The 21540-nt window shown below is 43.3% G+C and overlaps 1 protein-coding gene across 7 annotated transcripts in view; it reads right to left on the reverse strand.

Moving 5' to 3' along the window:
• klhl29 (kelch-like family member 29) overlaps positions 1–21540 on the reverse strand; it is a 275561-nt gene that overhangs the window by 162569 nt on the left and 91452 nt on the right. For all 7 annotated transcript variants that reach the window (XM_086263032.1, XM_086263031.1, XM_086263029.1 and 4 more), the window contains one exon: positions 2941–3252. In XM_086263032.1, coding sequence (XP_086119158.1) covers positions 2941–3213 — 273 coding nt within the window. In that variant the 5' untranslated portion in view covers positions 3214–3252. The remainder of the gene's footprint in view (positions 1–2940; positions 3253–21540) is intronic.

Below are 21540 nucleotides of genomic sequence, written 5' to 3' on the forward strand. Positions count from 1 at the left end.
ACTTCCCTTAAGATCCACTTATTTTATTATGCTTATTGGCCAATTTACTTAATATATTTAGTAGGGGTGCAATGATACACAAAATTCACGGTTCGGTTCGACACTTTGGTGTCACGGTTCAATATTTTTTCGATACAAAAAAATGTTCATGCTTTTTTAATTTGTCATTTATTAAAATTATAAATATATATTTTAACTCAAAAGTAGTTTTTAAATTTAATGTTGCTGAAACAACAGAGTAAGAAAAAAATTAATCTATCTGATCGAGAAATCACTCATTTGGAAAACAGAGTTTATTACAGAGAAATGTCTCTTTCCAAAATAAAAGCTATACTATACGCTTCTTCTGGGCTATATTCTCAGCAGCATATTAAACATATCAGGTCCCCATAAGGAGAATCCTGTGCTAACGGCTGTCTAAATGACTCGGGTAAAGTTTGTAGCATGCATGCTTGTTGTTTTTGTCTGCTTCCACTTGTCTTTGCACTAGGATGGTGTCGGCGTAAACGTGCAGTCATATTCGTTGTGTTCCCACTAGTGCTGTCAGCGTTAATCTGAAATGAGGTTATTGCCACAACACGGCAAATCTCCGTTAACGAGCTACCACGGATCGCCCGTGCGTGGGGCTGGACGGCGTCAACACGTTAACGAGCAAACTGGCAGTAGTTCCCACCCATGTAATTGAGCATTGTGTGGCACATCTGACATACTGTTTTACTTTTGTCCATGACGCGCTTACCTTCAGGGTCATACTTCACATGAAGACCAAAATAGTTCCAAAGGCCAGATCTGAATGAGGGTGGGGGAGGTTCAATTTGCCATGTTGCAACGAGCTTAGCTTCTGTCTTGCTAGCTTGTGCTGCGCTCAGTGGATCTGCGCTCGACAGTGCAGCCTAGGCGGAGTAGTCGAACGCAGATCCACTAAGTTCTCAACACAGACATCATCGTCAGAAGAAAAGTTGATAAAAAAAAAAAAAAAAAAAAAAAAAAAAAGATAAAATAAATTAACAATTTTGTATTGTTCGATACATATGCGTACCGGACTGAAAGCACTGTATCGAACGGTTCAATATCGATACGAGTATCGTTGCACCCCTAATATTTAGCTAACACTCTGGCATGCTAGGCTACTTTTTTGATACACGCTAACCGCTCCATACTGTTTGCAAACAGTTTAACTGCTAGCCTCACTTTTACATCACCTGTCTACACCATTTCAACTGTTTATTAATTGGTTAGTTAGACCAGCGGTCCCCAACCTTTTTTGCGCCACGGACCGGTTTATGCCCGACAATATTTTCATGGACCGGCCTTTAAGGTGTCGCGGATAAATACAACAAAATAAAACTAGTACCAGTACCGAAAAAAAGAAAATTTATTCATAACACACGTGAAAAGACCAAGGAAAACCAAGTTAACGATAAAAACGATAACAAAATAACGCTGAAAACCGATTAAAAACCCTGAAAACCATACATTTCACTGAGCCTCAACTCTCGCGGCCCGGTACCAAACGACTCACGGGCCGGTACCGGTCCGAGGCCCGGGGGTTGGGGACCGCTGAGTTAGACAACAATTTCATCTGTTAACCCATACTGTTATCTAGCAATATAATTGCTAGTCATACTTTTTCAAAATAATTTACAGTGTTATATTCATAACTTTGCTTTATAGCCACATTAGCTGTTTAGCTAGCTGGCTAACAATTTCTATTGTTAACTGCTGTTAAATTGCTATCCACAATATGCATTAACTGCTAGATAGGTAACAGCTAACAATTTCAGCTTTTAACACATATTGTTAACTAGGAAATTTACTAAGATGTGATCTTAGTAAATTTAGTAACAAATATTACTTTGTTACTATTTTTTAGTAAAAAATAGTAACCTCTGATCAGAGAGGCTTCTTCAGTACTAAAACATGAGATTTGAAAATTCTTCAAAAAAACTCTTAACACAACTTTATGTTCATATTTTTACCTGACTACCATAACAGGTGTGTATCTATTATATTTGGCTAACAATATTAATTGTTAATCCATGATGGTACCTTGCAATTCAACTGCAAGCCAAAAAAATTACCTTTTACTAATTTTGCTGACTACTGTGTGAACTATCAGTTATAATTTTTGCAAAGAAAATTAATTTATACAATGTATTAAAGTAACTAACAAAATATATCTATGCATTCTTTTTAGATGCTGCTTTGTACTGCTCGTACATTAATTTTAATTATCCGTTAATGCTTCTATGCAAACCTGTTCGGGTCCACTTAATTTATTATTTGTAACAACTAAGCTAAATCTTTCCCACTGGTTAATGCAGAAATATCGCCTGGGACACTGGGGAATCAATGACCTACAAGATCAATATATACTGATATGGTATATAATAATATGGCTCCCTTTGTTTGCTTGTTTCTAGCACACTACAAATCATCACCTGAAAGCAGAACCCATCTGAGTCAGCTGTCAGAGATCATTTAAATAATGTAAGAAAAAAATGACAAAGGAGGCAAAAGCAGGACAAGCCAGCAATTTGGCAGAGAGAGAAAATGAAGATGGAAGGAAAATGGTTTGGCAAGAGTGGAGTGAGGGATAAAGGTAAAGAGCAAAAGAGGCTGCAGAGAGAAACAACAGAGGGGGTTTGAGGAGCTGAGACAGTTGAACCATGAAGACAGGCGTGCCAGTGCAGAAATGTTTGGGAAAAAAAGTGGGAGGGAAGAACTGGAAGACACACAGAGCGAGAGAAGAAAGCAGAAGAGTCTCAAAAGCATGGAAAAAGTTAGATATTACATCCAGTTGGGGAGTCATCACAGATTGAAAAGTTGACACAGTGAGAGGAAAGAAAGCCTGACAGAGCAGTAAAAGAGATCGAGAGCTGTCCAAGAGGAGTCAGAGGGAAGCAGGTGTCCCAGCATCCATTTGGGTGAGCCTCTTACCTTGGCTGATGCCGGAGCCACCGATCCTGCTGCCGAGATGCCTCGCTTGACCACTAAGTCGCTGCTCGATGTTGTCACGGCAACTGTAACTGGAGTTGGAAGAAGGGAGGGGATGACTGGGAGGGGAAGGAGCCCCGGACGGTTGTTGCCGTTGACAACGGCAGAGGCACAGCTATGATTGGCTCCTCCATTGTGAAGGCCAGAAGGACGGATGTCTCTCCGCTCCCAGGGTGCCCGGTAGTCCCTCTCAAAGCGATGGTGGTGGCGTGACATCACTTCCTCTTCCTCTCAGAGGGAACAACAGGGGCAGGCCTGTGTGAAACGGGAAGAGGGTAAAGGTCATTTCAACCACGACGTGCAAGCGGCAGCGAGCGATACAGACACGAATAGAATAAAAGTTTCTGGGAAAAAACAAAGAACAGAGTGAAACAGTCAGTCAGTAAATTAAGGAGAAAACATGTTGACATGAAGGTGTAAATGCTCACAGCATCTGCTCCCAGCGCACCTGACTGACGCGAATACACTGCGGTTCATTTGTTGCCTCTAATTCCTATTCTCCCAGTCATTAACGAGGGCTGCGACAAGAGCGAGAGAAATGAGCGCCGCTGAGCAGCTCTATAAAAAACACCATCAGTGCCAAACCATAAGGAGCCAAATGTGTTATGCGAGGCGTCTAGGCACGGCGACGACAGGTTCAAACAAAATGGCTGAGCCAGACGCAAGCAGGTACACGCTCAGTTCAAGTTGTCCTGAGGGCAGCGTGAGCAGTAACACGACCTTGCGGTCAAAACTCATTCATCTAAATAGATAAATACCCGCGTCACCCCCACACCCCAATTACAGCTCATCTCATACATCTAATGGCTGGTTAATTCAATCAGATTGCCCTTGAAGTGCATTGGAGGGTTCTCCCTTTTTCAAGCACAGCAGGCTGCGATTAGGGATGGGTGCCGGTATCCGGTGACATAAACGGTAGTAACCAGACCGAAAAGCAGCGCACATTTCGGTGCTTTTTTGTTTCCTGAGATGTCATACACTTTGGATTCCAGCCAATCATTTTACCTTTGCGAGCATAGTAAGCGGGCCCACGTACGTTCTTTTAGAGCAGAGCTACAGATTAAAAAAACGCCCAAAGCGAAGCGGTCTAAAGTCTGGCTGTATTCCACAGCAAAAGATGCAAACTCAGCAGCCTGCAACAAGTGCTTTAAGCTGATACTGTGCAAAGGAGGTAACTCCTCGAATCTGATGAAACACCTGGCGACGCATAGCGTTTCTTTAAAAGCCGAGAAATGCACCGTATTTGATAGCTTGCTGCGAGACCTCACACCGTGCACATCTACTGTGCGTGGGTTGCCTGTTATCAGACCCGGAGTTAGCAGCATCCCCCAAAAACCCAAAGAGGAGAGTCCTGGCCCCTAGCCCTGCCAATGTAGCAGAAATGATGACGGATGATGATGGCAGCAGCAGCCGTTCTTCTCTGCGTGAGTAGCTTCATGTTGTTCGTGTGTAATTTACGTTGAGTAGGCTAACCACGTTATTAAATTAATGCATGTAAGGTGAACTAGCAAACACCGTCGTAGCTACATGCGGCTGTCTTCTTGTTTGATGCCAGATACTCCCTTCACCCTGGCCAAAAAGGCTAAAATGACCAAAGGAAAAGTGGAAAACAGCTAAACATGAGAGGTTTTTGGACAAAGTTTGTGTTTTTTCCATTGTTTAAGCACTGCTTCCAGCCAAGAGTGATGCCATATATGCCCTATAGCTGCAGAAAAGGCTAACATTGTTATCTTTTTACAAAAAAACAGCTAAACATAAGAGGTTTTTGGACAAAGTTTGTGTTCTACATTCTTTAAGCACCAGTTCGAGCACCGTTTAAGCACCGGCACAGTTTCAAAAGTACCGGTTTGGTACTGGTCTCGGATAAAAACCTAAACAATACCCATCCCTAGCTGCGATAGGCTAAGAGGTGACAGCAAGCTGGAATTACATAAGAATGGAGCACGGCGCTATTGTGCAGCAGGAGCAGCGTATCACTCTTCTATTATGTCATAAATCAAAGTGGTACGGGATCTGAGCAGTGAAATCCATCACTGATGGGTTTCTAGTGCATTGTACTCAACCTCACCAAAGGCACGGTATGCTTCTCAAAGCCCTTGATAACAGATGAAATAAATATATAACAAGCTCACACCAGGTTCAGCGAGCCCCATGCAAAATCCCCTGGTCTGCAAGGAGAGAATGACAGCGGATGATAAGTCTGTATTCTGCACGCTGGGGTCTGTCATGCTGCTTCTTAGCCTCACAGAGGAGGGAACGCCTTGAAATGCCGGCTTCTCTGTGAGTATCTCTGTGTGTGCGCACTAGTGTACAAAAGCAGCATATACTACAACTGAATGTGTTTAAGCCCAGCCGTGCAGTATAAGAGTCTACGAGGAAGCTGCAAATGAAAGGTTCTCTACAAAGCTTTGATGGAAGCGATACACCAAGCAGCCTGCGGTGGGAGCACCTGCCCTACTGTAACTTTAGCTGCTGTGACCATCCATTTATTTATCCACTACAATTCTCTTTCTTCCTTTGTGTTTTTATCGTCTGTATTTTCTTATGTTATATATACACCCACCTCTCTCAATCCTCAGTTCATTTCATTCCCCTCTCTAATACAAGGTCTACTCTGTGCAAACACAGCAAGCTGATCCGTGGCGACAGAGTCAGACGGAGCAACCGAACGCTTCGGGACAACTCTCTCACGCTCTCTTCTCACTCTCTCTGCAATAACCTTACTCCTTCTCCATAGTAACCCCTTTTAATAACCTCAAATTTTCCAATAGAATAAGCTCGAATTATCTCTAAAAATATGTACAGAGAGACTAACAAGATTCTAGGCCAGTGGAACAATGGCAGAGTTAGAGCCAGGTAATATTCTCTTATCTCCCGAGCTCCACACCTCAGCAAAGAAATAAGAGGGCAGTTAGAAAAATTCCTCCACATGAGTGGAAGTGGAGTGGAAGAAAAAGCAGAAAAAAAGGGACATTATCTCCACAAAAGTCAGAATTGAGGGCAAGAGTGCATTTGCTTTCACAATTTCAGCGCGTTTCAGATGTGAAGTGAAGACATGCTATTGTGCATCCAGTGTGCTATCTAGTCTAGACGGTGATTCACTGGAAAACAGAGTGTGCTTTGTCTCCCGGTAAACCTCTTAGGACATCGGTGCACTTGAGAACAAATCAATCCATTTGATTAAAGAAAAGGCATTGAACAAGTTTGCATGTGCTCACACTAGCAAGCTCTGTGGAACAAACCTCACTAGGGTAGCACCACACATCACAGGATAGAGGAATGAAACAAGCAAAGTCGCCTCCTTTGCCGTCTTCTATTTCTCGCTAACGGCTAAAATTCAAAACATGAACAAAGTTATTCAAATACCTTCTGGAGCGCTGTGGGGATTATCCAGTGCCCATTTCAATAAAAAAAAATGTTGTTTTTCAAAATTAGTCCTGTTAAGAGAAATGCAAAAAATAGTTTGTCTGATGGAATATTTTGATCTGGCACTTCTGAGTTATTTGTAGCCAAGGCTGAGGAAACAAGACATGCACTTCAGGGTGAAGGGTTAAGGTTTTAAACACATAAAATAGCTCAAGTATTTCACAGCTTTCAAATCATATGAATGTCAAATCAAAAAATGGGTAAAAATGAGTAACGTGATGAGAATGTAAGGTTATCCACTGAATTCCGTATTTTAAATAAGGTGAAAACAAATTGATGACAAAGTCAAAATAACTTCTGTAAGAACATTTGTACTAATTCAAGTATCCATCCGTCCTCTGTTGCTTACTGGATCTGTTGTGGAGGCAGCAGTCTAACCACAGACGGCCAGAACTTGCCAACCCCGACCACCTCCTTCCTCTCTTCCAGAGACATTCCCAGGCCAGAGATGTAATCTTTCCAGTTTGTCCTGGATCTGCCCTGGGAACATGCCCACCATGCTAGTCAGATGCCCAAACCACCTAAATTGGCTCCTTTTGATATAGAGTAGCTCTACACAGAAAACCCTTATGAGGAAATAAAAACTCAAGAGACACAACCGTACCCAGGGGCAGGGCTGACGGGCCCTGGGGCAGGGGCCTGGTTGGAGCTAGCCTGAAAGAGCTACAAGAGGGGCTGTAAGGTTTGGTGCATTGTAGAAGCGGCAGTCAGAGGTCCTTGCAGTCCAATCCCAGGCAGTGTTATAATTAATGTTTTGATGTAAATACAATTCAAACAAATTTAAAACCATGTTATAAACAGCTGTACTAATGTGATTTTTTGCATGTGCATTTTGATGTTAAAATGACTGAAAATACTCAATATAACGCTAATATGTCTGTGTAAAGGCACAAGAGAATGAAAAACACAATGAAGCAACAGCGCCTGCGAGCTGATTAATTAGAAAAGGTTAAATGTAGAACTCGAGATACAGAAAAGAATTAGTCACTATGAAACAAATGCAGTTCTTCATGACTGACAGCATTGCTCATGAGGGGGCTTCTGCACAACAGAACAAGTGCAGAACAATTAAAGGGTTAGCTCCGTTTTGTATAAACAGTATGCAAAGCTGCTATTTTCTCATGTCTCATATAACATCACGGCTCCTAATCAGAGGTCTGCGTGCTCCACATTTCCTTTCTTACTTTAGATAGCGAACGCAAACATCCAGCTTAGCATCATCGAGCGCCTCATACACACGACAAACGCTTCTGTTGTTTTCTAGAGGAGACTCTCTCATCACAATGCTTCCCATTCTATCACTCACCCAAGTGGCATTTTCAGATTCTTGGCTCTACATTTCAATATCTGCACAATCCTCTAAGTGAATTCCTGTCATCCTGGCACTATGCATGTCAGTATGTACTGTGGAACTGGAGGCTGGCAACAGATCCCCGCAGAACGAGTGTCACCGAGACAAATCCCACTACATTTATGGTCCTCGGTGAACAGAAGGATTTAAGCTACTAATTACAGAGACTTAAATTCCCTCCACGGCTACGTTTCTGCCACTGCTTGAAAGTCTGCATGTGCGTGCGAGCCCACGTTGAGAGAGTGCGTGCTCTGTGTGTGTTTTGTCCTTTTTTTTTTAGGTTAAGTACGAGAAGGCGATAAAGGAAATGTCGCTCTCAGAGGTCCTCGTGGAAACCAACACCCAACACACCTGTGGACTCTGCCAGACCAGATAAACACTTGAATGCATCACATCTCCAATGACACTCGGCTCTGCACCGCTCCGCTCTGGGGAGATGGTGCCAATGAAGATTTGCCCATTTTCTTTCACATCCAATGAAGTCACTGTCAAACTCTGGACGAGGTGACGCCGATTCAAGAGGAGGGCTGATAACCTTTGCTGTGAGGCTCACGTGTTTAAAGTCAATCTAAGGGCTTTTATTTTTTAAAGTTCATAAGATATAATGACAGCACTTCAGTCATACCCTACAGCAATTAATGAGGCTCTTCAGCTCCTGCAATCCTGCCAGCATGTTAATAATCTAACCTGAGGGTATCAGTTTCCCACACCAAATGCTGTTTTCTGACTAAAAACAGCTCATGATCTCTTCTGTAAGATGAGAAAAAAACAAAAATTAGTACAATTACTAATCGTCTGGAAGCCCAAATAGCAACAAAAATGCTTTGGTTTCCAGCGAGAGCAAAGGGACTCGAGAAAGTAACACAATTACTATGTCAGGAATCGAGCCTAATGAGCTGACTGACTCGGATTCTCCGTTGTGTTGTCACATCGTTGAGTGTAAGGCTGTCAAGCTGCAGTGTGTTGGTGGCTGGGCGCTACTTTTCCCCCCGCAAAAAAAGAGGCAATAAAAGAAATATTGATGAATCAGAACCCAAATTTCAGCCAGCTCCACATGTACAGATACAGAGATCAGATTAGATTCCCCTGCGAAACGAGGAGTTTACGACAACTTTAGATTCTTAAGCAGCAACGGTTTGGGGGGGGAAACAAAAAAAAAAAAAAGTTGTCTGGCAGGTTGGGAATGTGAGACACACACCCTTTAGAGCAGCATCTGTCACTCCGAGGCGGCACACAGCATGTTGGGGTGCGCGTGACAGAACCGCGTTAACAAAGCCATGTGGGAATGAGCGGGGAGCCACAGATAGACGTGAGGAAAGAGGCAGCGTAACAGATGGACAGAACGCAGCGACGACGGAGAGACAGCCAGACAGTGTGCGAGAGAGAGAGAGCAAACGAGATATAACAGCAGTAAAGCGCGCGTGCGCTTGTGAGTGTGTGCGAGCGCGACACGCAGCCTGAAATAGAGAGAAGGGTGTTAAGGATGGAGATCAGGGTGGAGTGGGGCGGGTGGTGTGTCATACGTCTGTTCTGGGGTGTGATGTTTGCTTTGCTAGCACATTCTGCCCTGTGTTTAATACCACCCAGCAGTTCCTCCTGCTACAGATACTCCCCAAGAGTGAGGGCTCCGTTTCCAATCTGTAGTAGTGTTTATTTCTATTGACCCAGTGACAGCCCAGCTTTCACCGTGCTCGCGCACAAACAGCCACGTGCTAGACTCACGAGGCTGCGCTAATGATCGGCCCGTCCATCAGCGAGGCTGGATGGTACAAACGAGGGCTGGGGATAGATGGCATGCTGTAACTTTATGAGGACAAGATATTGCTGTAAATGAGCGGCCCTGTGGGAGACATGCACCGAGTATAGAGTAACTACCGCAGGTGCACACACACACGCCGCATACACAGCAATCAGAAATGTGCTGACAGTCCCTCCAGGACGACGGAGGTATTCGCCCTGATATTTAAATAATGGGGGAGACTGTTGGTACAGGAATAGCCCGAAGCGCAGTGAGCCAGAGTCTCGGGCCTTTAAAATTCTCCTTCACAGCTAGAGTCCGTCCCAGATGATGAGTCACGCCTGATGATGAAGATACAGCGCTGTCTTAAATTGGATGTTTCGCTGCCATTACACACACACCTGCCTATAAAAGCATTCCCGCACAAGCCTTATTAATTAGGCAATGTGCTACAACCTAAATTGGATGGGAGAGAGTTAATACGTTCTTGGTGGGAGAGAATTTTTCTTTCCAGCATTTTTTTGTCTTTTTTCCCACCTTGATGAAGCAAACTGAATTGCCGGGAAAGAAAGAGGGCTTCCTGGGTATTTTTAGCTTTCCTTCTTAAGGACGCGAACAGGAGAAAATCTAATTGATGTTCCAGGAGAAGAGGTGGAAAAAAAACCCGCTGGAACAACAGAGCAGAACCCAGAGGAAAGGCAAACACAGGAAAGGAACAATTAGGTTGAGTGTGTATTTCATGTGCTTGAACATTGTAAGTGTGGAGGTGAGTTATGGGGGGATGTAGAGAGAGGTGAGGAAAGGGCCATCTTTAGAAATGAGAGGAAAAGACAAATGTAGCTACAGTGGAAACCTACAAGCCTATTGTTGGGATTGATTCTTAGCATTAGTAGGTTGAATTAATCCCAGTGGTTTGAGGGGAATTAGTACTTTGCTACTGTTCGCACACCTCATTAGTGGTCTGAGTGGAATCCAGAGACACCACACAGGCAGCAGCACATCATAAAAAAGAAAAAAAAAAATTGCAGGGCTTCTCATAACAGAACCCACCAGCTTAAGCATCATAGAAACCAAAAATAGCTTCGGTTTGAGCAAATTAGAGGCATATAGGCCGGGTGTTACTTAAACAGCTGCCGCTACAGTCTTTGGCAGGAAAATAAACCCAAACCACGAGGTAATCACCAGTCACTCCGAGCAAGACCGGGAACTAATCTGAATCCAGCACCTCACATTTCCTTATCTCATCTGCCTATTAGGATTTCCACGCAGGTTCAGAGACGATAGTGAGAGATGGCACTTTGTATATTAATCTGACACCTTGATGGATGAAATACTGGTGGGTGACATGCACACACTGCCTCATTTTGTCTGAGACAGACACTTTCTGATCATCTCCTGTTTGATAAAGCATGCAAGCAAAGGCCAAATCATTCAAGGCGGATAAAAAAAAATTGGGATCAGGTGCATTAGGCACCTGAAGAGAAATAAAAAGGAAGAGAAATAAAAAGGAAGTGGGGGCCAAGGGTTATTTTTTCTTGAGATTAAGAAATATTGCATATGCCGACACCACTGACAGCAAATTACCCTCTCCGTGTGCATCAGCACAATTCTTTTAGCAGAGCATTAATAAGTAAAAGTTTCTAGCGACGTGGAAAGAAAAAAAAAAATAGAGGGGGAGCTGCATGAGTGCGTGTGCAATGCATGTGTGTGTTTTGTGTGATGCAAGGTTTTCTAAGCTGCTTGTTTGCTGAGGTCTGAGTACAGGGGGTGTGTTTTTTGCTTGTGCATGATGAAAACAGCACGAGAGTCGCTCTTCTGTGCACGACCGCGGAAATAGTGCAGCCGACTTGAGTTAGAAACACCCCGACGGTGTATGACTGTCGGCGGCCCGGGCGTGATGATTAGCCCAAACAGAGAGAAAGCTGCTACCTCCACCACTGCGCGCCGGCGCTCAGTTAATTAAAACACCGACTTTCAACAAAGCGCCACATTATCACAACAGCAAGACACGGAGCTGGAGAAAAACCCCGAGGCAAGCGTGCACGCTTCCTTCCTACGTGCTGTTTTTTCGGTTTTGTTTTTTCTACTTGGTGCGTGAGCGGTGAATTTCCAGACGCCAATCACGCGCTGTGTTTGTATTTGTGTGCGCGTTCCGGGTGTATCCTCTGTGGCCCGTGGCAGCTGTCGCCTGTTCTCTCTCCCCGTCGCATCCTTTTCGCGTGTTTCTCTGTTCTCTAAACAAAAACCAACAACGCCATCAAAACAAACAGCTCTCCCGGCTGACGCCGCACACGGCTACGCGCGCATTTACACACATAAACACACGCGCGGGTCTTTAGGCTGCGGCATTACTGGAGCTACTGTAACATGCGTGTGATGTTGTGTGTCTGTGTGTGCGAGTGTGTAGGTCAGCTTTGGAAGCGGGACATGGAGAGCCAAGTGAAGGAACAGTGACTTAATTATCTAAATGGCTGCTGCGGAGATTACTGAGGGCAGTGAGCATCCATCTCTTTCAACACCACCAGCTTAGAGTGCACGGCCAAGGAGGGGAGATCAAGAGATATAGACATCAATAAGAGAGACAGGCCAGCAATAAGAGAGTGAAAAAAGAGGCCAAGAGAATTAAACGAGAGCAAGAGATAGGAGACAATGTGGAGGAGAGCGAGAGGAGTGGCTCCTGTGACAATGATTTACAATGGAGTAGTTTGTAAGCCGACTGGCCCCGCGGATATGCGGCTGCACCCTCAGCTACAGAGAGTTCGCCGGCAGCTGGGATCATGACATCACCTCTGTCACCATGGCGACGCCTCGCGTTTTCGATTTTACTCTTCCCATCATTACCATACAGATGCTTCGGGGCTGGATACTATCTTGACCCCGCCGTGAAGCATCAATGGCTCCATATTTCGCTCTTCCCATCGCTTACACGAGCGCGCGTTATTGACTTTTGCGTGGCTAAGCGGTAACCGAGGTCATCCTCAGAGTGGAGGGCCTCGGCTTTGATCCTCCTCGTGCACAAGCGGCGTTTCCTTGAGCAAGTTGTGTTCCAGTGACCCCCTCCAGGTGGTTGATCCCGTAAACGCAGAGCATCTAGACGCTGAAGAGCAAATCATAAAGAAATAAAAAGATTAATACTGTCGCTGTGCATGTCAGTTACTACACGTTACTGTAAATAATCCAACAAATGCCACCAGAACGTACTTTTCCTTAGAGGAAATTTATTAAAAAGCCTTCGTTAAATTGTTCTCGTTAAGCCTCTTTTCTAGAGGCAACGAGCAGGAAATGACATCTTACACAGCCACCATTTTCCTTCTTTAAACTTTAGTCCCTGATGGCACGGACAGTGGTAAAGAAAGCTTGTTTATGACAGGGAAACCCACTGGGTTGAATCCACAGACTGTCTGCGGAAAGAGGAAAATGAATAACTAACACTGCCTCCAACAAATGCTGTCCATGAGCCACTGAACGTGACATACTGTTCTACAACTTCCCAAATTACACCGAACACTGAATTCCGTCCTTACTTGGACCCGTCCCTGCTGAACTGTAGTCATTTTGTTTTTTCTCTTTTTGGTGATTTCCAGGAATTCGAGCCCAGGTTCTTTGGCTGATTGATGCTCTGCTGTTATGCTGGCTTGCTTTCCACCCTAGATGACATTAACAATGTGGTTGTACCATCCAGCTCCCTGGTGAGAACGTGGTGTACTGTTCAGAAGTGGAGAAGCAGACACTGAGGCTCCATATATATATATATATATATATATATATATATATATATATATATATATATATATCTCAATCACTGATTCAGAACACCATTCATGGACAGTCGGGATCCAATATGTGTGTCTAACAGGGTTGGGCGATATGTAAAAATTTTCCAACCGACAATCGTCAGTCCAATAATCAATGATGGGAGATATATTCACCCATGCGCAGACTTTTTGATGGGCGGAGCAATGTAATCATGCACGGACTGATTTGCGTGTTTACAACACAGAAGAAGTCCAAACATGGACGAACTTTCCCCCAAAAATTAAGGCTATCAGCATTAACGCATTAACATTTTAGGGATTTTGACTCCAGATGGGTTCATTATTAATCGCGTTAGTCGTGATGATGGCACGATAAAGCTGACAGCACTAAAAAAGTCACCAATTTGTGATCTTTCTGGCTTTAAACCAGATGAAACTGGTAAACCTGAGGATGTAACCAAGGCGGTGTGCCGCTTGTGCAGACATATACTGCAAGCAAAGTAGTTAAACACAGCTAACTTGCATGAGCATGTACATGTCCACCATCCGACTGAGTATGCGACTATCAGCAGCTTCTGCAGCTCCACCAACAGGCATTTGGGCGCACTCTGAGGAGGGGGCATTTGCTCGCAGAAGAAAGAGGGTGCTGTTAAAACAGTGCTAGTTTCTTTCAGCTGACTGCTTCTATTAGCTCCGTCATTATTAGCAAACTCATGGGCAAACAAATAAATAAATCGCCCGTGTAAAAACGATCGCCGAGGGGCTCAGCTTGTCATCGAAAGTCAATATATTCGTCCAATCGCCCAACCCTAGTGCCCAATATTCAACTCCATGACAACTGCTAATACAGATAAGGGTCAGAGGCACCTGCAAATTCCTTGTTCCCTTTAATAAATGACTAGACTTTTGTCACATGAAAGCCATGGAGATTTTCATCCACTTATCCAATTGTAATGGTTGTGCTGGAGCTCAAAGCAGGGCACAAATTAGAATCACTAGTGAACCAAACTCTGTATCTTTGAACTGGTGGAGGACAGCATGCAAACTGTGGATTCAAACCCAGGACCTTCTTGCTATGAGGCAACAGTGCTAACCACCGCACCACCACACCGCCCCATTGCATGACAGACTCAATTAGCAGTCGAATGAGGGTGCCTGCAACACCATTTCCAAAAAAAGTCTCTTTTTCTGCCAGTTCAAATCAAAATGCAACTCCAGAGTTCTCAAATAAATAAATAAATGGATTTTAAATAAGTTTTAAAATGAAAACATATTAGTTTGGACATGGCCTCAGTCAAACTTCACTCTGGAAAAACCCACAAAAAGAGTGAAATGAAACAGCAGTGTTTTCGGAGCGCATGTAATTACATGCTAATTTGTCTAATTGCAGTAATGGCATCGAAAGCGGATGGACCCAGTTTGCTGAAAATGTGAACGCATGCAAAGATTAATGTTCGGAGACAGGTTTAGATTATTGAGTTGTTCTGTTTATTTAGCAGCATAAACGGGGCCTTTTATAGATTCAAGTCCAAATGTAAGCGTACGGGGGAATATCTAATAAATCAAAGGCTGATGTTTCCTTCTTAGAGAGTCAATTACATTAAAGCTGAAGCAAAACAGAGTTCAGATGTGCTGAGCAACAAATTCCCAACCCAGTCAGCTCCAATACTTTCTATGATGATTAATGACAGAGAAATCAAGGCTAGCAGTATTTACCGCCAAGTGTGTTTCATGTCTTCGTTGCTCTTACCTATTAAACGCAGACACACGTATCAGTGCAGATAGACTTATGAATGCAAGACGAGCACAAAACTTCTCTCACTATAAGTCACACACGCATCATCTGAAACCCAGGTATACGCAAATGTACACTCAGGACAGCACTCTCTGATTAAGCCGGGCCATCTGCTCGACTCCCTCATCACCGCTGACGGCCGCTGCCTGTCCAGACCGGCTCCAGGCGAGCAACAAATCCCTCCCCACCACCACCCCGCGTTATCCAACAGCATATTAATCTCCTCAAATCTCAACCTTTTCCAAAGGGCAGACCCAACGGTAATCTCAGTGCAGTTGTTCGAGGCAACATCATCTCTGGTCTCAAATACATGATTTTTTCACTTCTGTCTTAGATGACATGAAAAGTGAAAAAGAGGCAAGTATCTTCTTTGCTGCTCGTATGTTTCCCTTTCTCTCCACTTATCTCATGTCTCTAGGTGCTCTCTCTAAAAGCCATTCTCTGTCTCTGTCTATCGTTTCATATCTGTATGAACACAGTAGCCTTTCAGAGCACATGGTGAGTGGCGCCACAGCCTGGTCTGGCCCAGAGGAGCGGTTGAAGCGGTGTAGATTAATGGCCTGGGAGACAGCCTAGGCAAGTGGAATGAACAAACAGAGAGGCCACTGAAATGACCATGATGAAAAAAAGGAAGTGAGGCAAAGATAAAGAGAACGTATACTGTAGGAAAGGAAGGGATTTGGGGAATGTGTTCTATCGCTGTACAGTTTTATACCCGTGTCACACTGACAGCAGAGGTTGGATGGAAGTCAAACAATGCCCGGATTTAGTGAGGAGCCTTTGCTTTGGGGAATGGAAACTCTGTAACGTACTTCGACTGAGATTACATTCATGAACGTTTTCCTTTGGCTCGACAAGCCCAAAAAAGATGAGAGAGGGGCGAATGGTCAGCTGAGAGACAAGCTCAACTTCAATTAAACTTGATGAAAACAAAACTTTTCACAGACTAATAATTGGGCAAAATTTAATTGGAAAGGTTTTTATAAGAATTAATCAACACAGCAACTTTTTAAGCAAAAAGATGAAGCACTGCTTTTGTCTGATGCTGTTTTGACTTAAAGATTGAAAAAGGAGGAGAATAGTGGTTCTAGGTGGAATTTCGTGGTTTGATCCAGGATTTGAAGCTGTATCACGAACGCTTGATCCAAAAATAAATAAATGCTGCAAAATTATGTGGTTAGTGTGAACGACTGCATTAAGAGTAGATAAGTCCAAAAAATGGCACGTATTTTATGTGTATTAAATCCTAAGATCTCACAAATAGTTTGATAAAATGGGCCGCTACATTTATAGTGCTTTTCTACGCAATTCAGTGCATTAAATGCATTCAGTGTTTTCTTACTTTTAACTTAACATTCATACACACTTGCACTCTCATGGATGTTTTGGGGGCAACTCAGGCTTCATTATCAGAGATACTTCGACATATATATATATGATGGTGGAGCCAGGGATCAAACCAACCACTTCATTTCATAGGCAAACTTTACTTCCTGAACCACAAAATAAATAAAATCAACTCCTCTGTCACGAGTTGTACACAATACGATATGCTAGCAGCGTTGTGAGCTAACACTAAGGTCAATATAGGGTTGCCAACTCCCTGAAAAATAAATAAGGGACACCTCGTGGCCAGGGCCGGGCAAAGTGTGGTAGCTCTTTTTTTTGTGTGTGAAATTATTTTTTAACCATTTGACTTGAATTTGATTTAAGCAGATGCATATTCTTTGTGATATGACCATATGGGAAACAAATGATCATTTAGCCATTTATTTTTAGCTCAAAATGACAACATTAACACAGTAAAACAGGTCTCTTTCTTAAACAGAAGCCTGTCATGCTTAACTTTTGAGAATATAAGTAAATCTTTCTTTAAAAGAACTCTGTCCTGCTTAACTTAAAATTATATAAATTAATAGAAAACAATAGAACAAAATCATTCTTGTAACAGTGCACATATAGTGCATTTAGTACAATTGGCTTCAGTTGAGGTATTATTTCAGCTTTTCTGATGCTAATCAGCTGCTCCTGTTTGTAAACCCACTTGTTCCCATGATTACGCATCATAACTCATCATCATTATTCATCTATGTATTAATTTTATGTATTAGTCATCTATTTGTTGTAATCATCTATCCTTGCAGTTGTTTATTACACAAAATAAATTATATTATCACACTTCTGGCCACATAGCGCTGATATTCACTGCACATGCCCATATTAACCTTAACCAGAGGGTTTAAACAACAAACAGTGTTTACATACCATATCTGCTTCTGCCGTGGCCTGGTGGACAAGAAATTGGTTAAGGGTTCCCCGAGCTTTCATGCCCCTCATGTTCTTCATGTGCCCACCACTAGAAGCATGCCTATGGAAAAAGTGCGCCGGCACACAGTGCAGTGCGCTTTAAAGGTGTTATCGTGCACTTTTCCAGCCAGGTGTTTTCCTTTTCCCATTCCTCCCTGTACTTTTACAGCCTATTTTTCTTTCTCTGAGGGAACAAACATTGCTGCTCTAATGCTGGGCTTACACTGTGCGATTTTTGGCCCATTTTGAGCCGATTTTTGAGTCATGCGACCGATTTGGTGATCGGCCCAATTTTGGCCTTCATCGTGCATCGTGCAGTATACGTGGGGTAACGAGAAGCGATTAACACCTCGAGCAGCTCCCGATCATCAATCGCTCGTGAGGGTGTCACCGCAGCTGCTCACACTGCTCACGCGCAAACACGTAACCGCCGGTGAAAAAGACGGTGCAGCACGGCTGTGCAGCGTGTGATCTGGACACAGGCGATGGAGGCACAACTTGTAGAACTTTGGAAAGCTCATCCGAGCCTTTTCGATGTGGCATCACAAAATTATCACGACCACAACAACCGTGAAAATAGTTGGATTTACTCTGCTGCTCAATCACAGCGATCAATGTTTTTCATTAGCAATTTAGCAAAGTTGATGGTGGTGTGCGTGTCTGTGTGAGTGAAAGACAGAGAGAGCGAGCGACAGATTTTCTGTTATAACCTTCATTTTATGGAGGCACAGTGTGAGCACTCAGGTCGCATCAGAGCATCGGGCGGTATAGTGTGAGACCCTGCATCGTGACCTACAAACTTATAACCCCTGCGAGTCAATCGTGCAGTTTGAAAATCGCCCAGTGTATGTCCAGCTTTAGGTGTACTGACGTCCGAGACTTGCACCGCAGTGTCGGCGTTTGTTTCCCTGTTGGCCATGCTTCTTGTTGTGGTCATCTGTTGTCTTCCTGTATTTTCTCCGTAAGCGACCTTTCCTCGACCAATGAGATAAGCGGTAATATGAATTGTCATACTCGAATTTTCATAAGTGTGCTGTCAGCTCATTGGTCACAAAGCAGGAGAGGGGCTGGGAATTTTGTTTTCCAACAAAGCGTTAATTCCATTAAAAGTTATAGACTACTTTTGATTCTCACTGTATTACGGGACAAAGTGCGTCCCTTATTAGCTCAATACGGGACGTGTACTTTTGTTTCGAAATACGGGACGATTCCGTTTTTTAAGGGACGGTTGGCAACCCTAGGTCAATAGTACCTTGAGCTAAAAGTCAGCATGCTAACATGCTAATACTGAGCAACATAGCAGGCTAATTTTCCCCTGTTAGCATTAAAGATAAAATAGAGCTAAGGACAATACAGCTAAGTTTCAGACATGTCACATTTGGTTAAAGAATTACCAAAAAACAAAACGAAACTCAGTAAATATGCAGGATGGAACCTCAAAGCCAAAAGTGGTGGACAAATTTCACCCAACACCATTAGGTGAAGCTTATTAGCATTCATCCTCTGGGACTATTGATGTCTGTGTAAAATTTCAGGGCTAAGCCATTTCGGTTTGGGCAAAACTGATAGAAATACTCTTCAACCTGACACGTTCATAAGTGTGTAAAACTAATTATATATGGCTCTATAGTTGAGAGGGAGCGAGAGAGCACTGATGAAGTTGTTGGGTAACATCACAGATAGTGGAAGTGAGGTGAGATAAAAAGAGTAGAGGAAACAGAGAAGAAGTGAAGAAGAACAGGCAATGACAGAAAAGGAAAATTAGAAAGCCCAGAGTGATGGGGAAAAGGTGGAACAAACACACACGTCCTTCAATCAATATGGTGGGAATGTGGCCCCATGATAAATCACTTTCCTGGCAATAACAGGGAGCAGCCACTATCCCTCTTTTTAATATGTTGCCGGAGTGTCAGTGGGTGATACACGGCAATATATAGCATGGAAGAAGGCAGAGAGAAGACAAGACAGTGGGAGTTAGGGGTGGGGGGGTCTGTGATGTATGGACCTGGACAGTTGGTCTGCACCCAGATAAAAGAAGGGAATCATGATTAGGTTGGGTAAAGTGTCCACGCTGGCCCATCCGCAAACACTCACACAGACACAAAGGAAAGCTGGAGCTGCTCAAGCGAACGTGTCCTCTCTCTCCCACAACCCCCCGCCCCCCCTTATCGTATGTCTTTTCACATGAGCTCCCAATGCATCAAAACTTGCCTTCCCCAGAACAAGGATGTACTATAATACAAGAGGGTCAGAAAAAATTTCATTACTCGGGGAAGAACTATCACTCTCTTTTTCTGGTTATATCGCTTAAGGGCGATATTGATACTTTCCCACCACTATCTGCCTGTCACCGTCCAGAGAGCCACCAGATTACAGAATGTCCCGGCATGTTGACCTTCACTCAACTATCTGACCACAGGGCACATCGTCCACCATGTTTTTTTATTGACTTGATTCCATCTCGTTCAATCCCATCTGTGGTCGGCATGAAGCTGGACACTCTGGTGACAGTGGCAGAGAAAAGGACATTAAAGAAACTGATGGACATTATGGACAATGCTGGGCATCCTCTGCACACGGCCATAAACAACCAGAAGAGTCTGTTCAGTGACAGGTTGCTTCTCCCCAAGACAAGAACTAACAGACTTAAAAACTCCTTTGTCCCACACGCCATCAGACTGTTTAACTCCTCTCTGGAGGGGAGAGGGAGGGGAAACAGGAGGACAAAGGAGGGGGGAACAACTAAGCTGTAGTGCCTCTGCACCTCACTGTACAATACCTTGTGCAATACTTTTTGTAAATAGTCAACAGTGCAATAGACTCAATACTTGAAATGTGCAATTCACTTGTATTTTTATTTTTATTCCTATTTATTCTATTTATCCCCTTTGTATATTTTATTTATATTTGTCTCTGTATTTATATGTGTGTGTGTGTGTGTGTGTGTGTGTGTGTGTGTGTGTGTGTGTGTGTGTGTGTGTGTGTGTGTGTGTGTGTGTATATATATATAACAGTTCTGTAACTGTAACTTTGGTCGTTGCTGTGCTTTTTTTGGAAGTCGAATTTCCCAGAGGAACCCACCCGAGGGATTAATAAAGTTCTATCTTATCTTATCTTATCTTATCTTTTTCCTGCTATGTTTGAGTCTGCTTGGCAAATGTTGTTACCGTAAACGAGAGCGGCTTCTCAATTGACTTGGGTCCCCTTTAAAGTGGTGCTAAATAAGTAATGGGGCATCTCATCTGCTTTGGCTAGCCAGTAGCTGGATGGGTTACAGTAAAGGGAGATTAATGGAAGAACAAATGGAGACAAATGTATGAGCTAAATGGAAGTTCCCAACCAACCTATAACACTACCCAATGACATATAGCATTGATTAGCATTTATGTACAACTGGACAACTGTCAAAGTGTACATTGATTCAGGAGGGTGAAATATACAGGTAGATGGAGCGACCTTTCACTAATAATCACAGGCCTAATAAATGTTTAACAAATTCCATTGTCTCGGCTAAACCTAAGCCCGAAACAATTTGTAGAAGTGACAATAAAATGAGTAATGTGCATCTGCAGCAGCACTTCCTGGATAAAATGGCCTATCGGTGTAAGGAGCTAAAATATGTGAGCTCTGAAATTCAACACCCCAAACCTGGTAACAGTTTCAACGTGTGCACAAACTACAGAGAGAGGCTGGTTATGTGACTAACTCAGAGGTGAAACGCAACACAGTAACAAGTCATCGTTTTTTAGAAGCTGTACATTATATTTGCTCTTTACACTTGTGTACTTGTTTACTATCACCTCGCTACGAGCTGTCGTTTATGGTCGCACTGCTCTGTAGGTAATGGGTACCGTAAACTTCGGCATTTTATTCAAAAAATAAATAAAACGGGCAGTTAAAACACTTAGAGGGTGTACAGCTTTAATAACAAAAGACTGGGCTGCTTCCTCGTGAAGACGAAATTAAAATAAAATTTAAAGAAAATGTTCATTAAGACAAGTGGAACATATTGACAGCGTCTTTCCTGAGCAGCATCCTGCCTCTCACCCTTCCACTTCCTTCTGCCTCGGTTAAACAGTCCTTCAGCTTTTCACGGTTACTACAACAAGCTGTTGTGCTGGCGAATGTGAGCAGATTGCTCTACTGTTTGCTATAAAATAGAAATGTAAAC

Source organism: Aulonocara sp. 'chitande type north' Nkhata Bay, linkage group LG15, assembly GCF_057382095.1.
Source record: "Aulonocara sp. 'chitande type north' Nkhata Bay isolate Kocher_YH1m ecotype deep benthic linkage group LG15, A_spYH_male_GT1.1, whole genome shotgun sequence".
NCBI classification, from domain to species: Eukaryota; Metazoa; Chordata; class Actinopteri; order Cichliformes; family Cichlidae; genus Aulonocara; species Aulonocara sp. 'chitande type north' Nkhata Bay.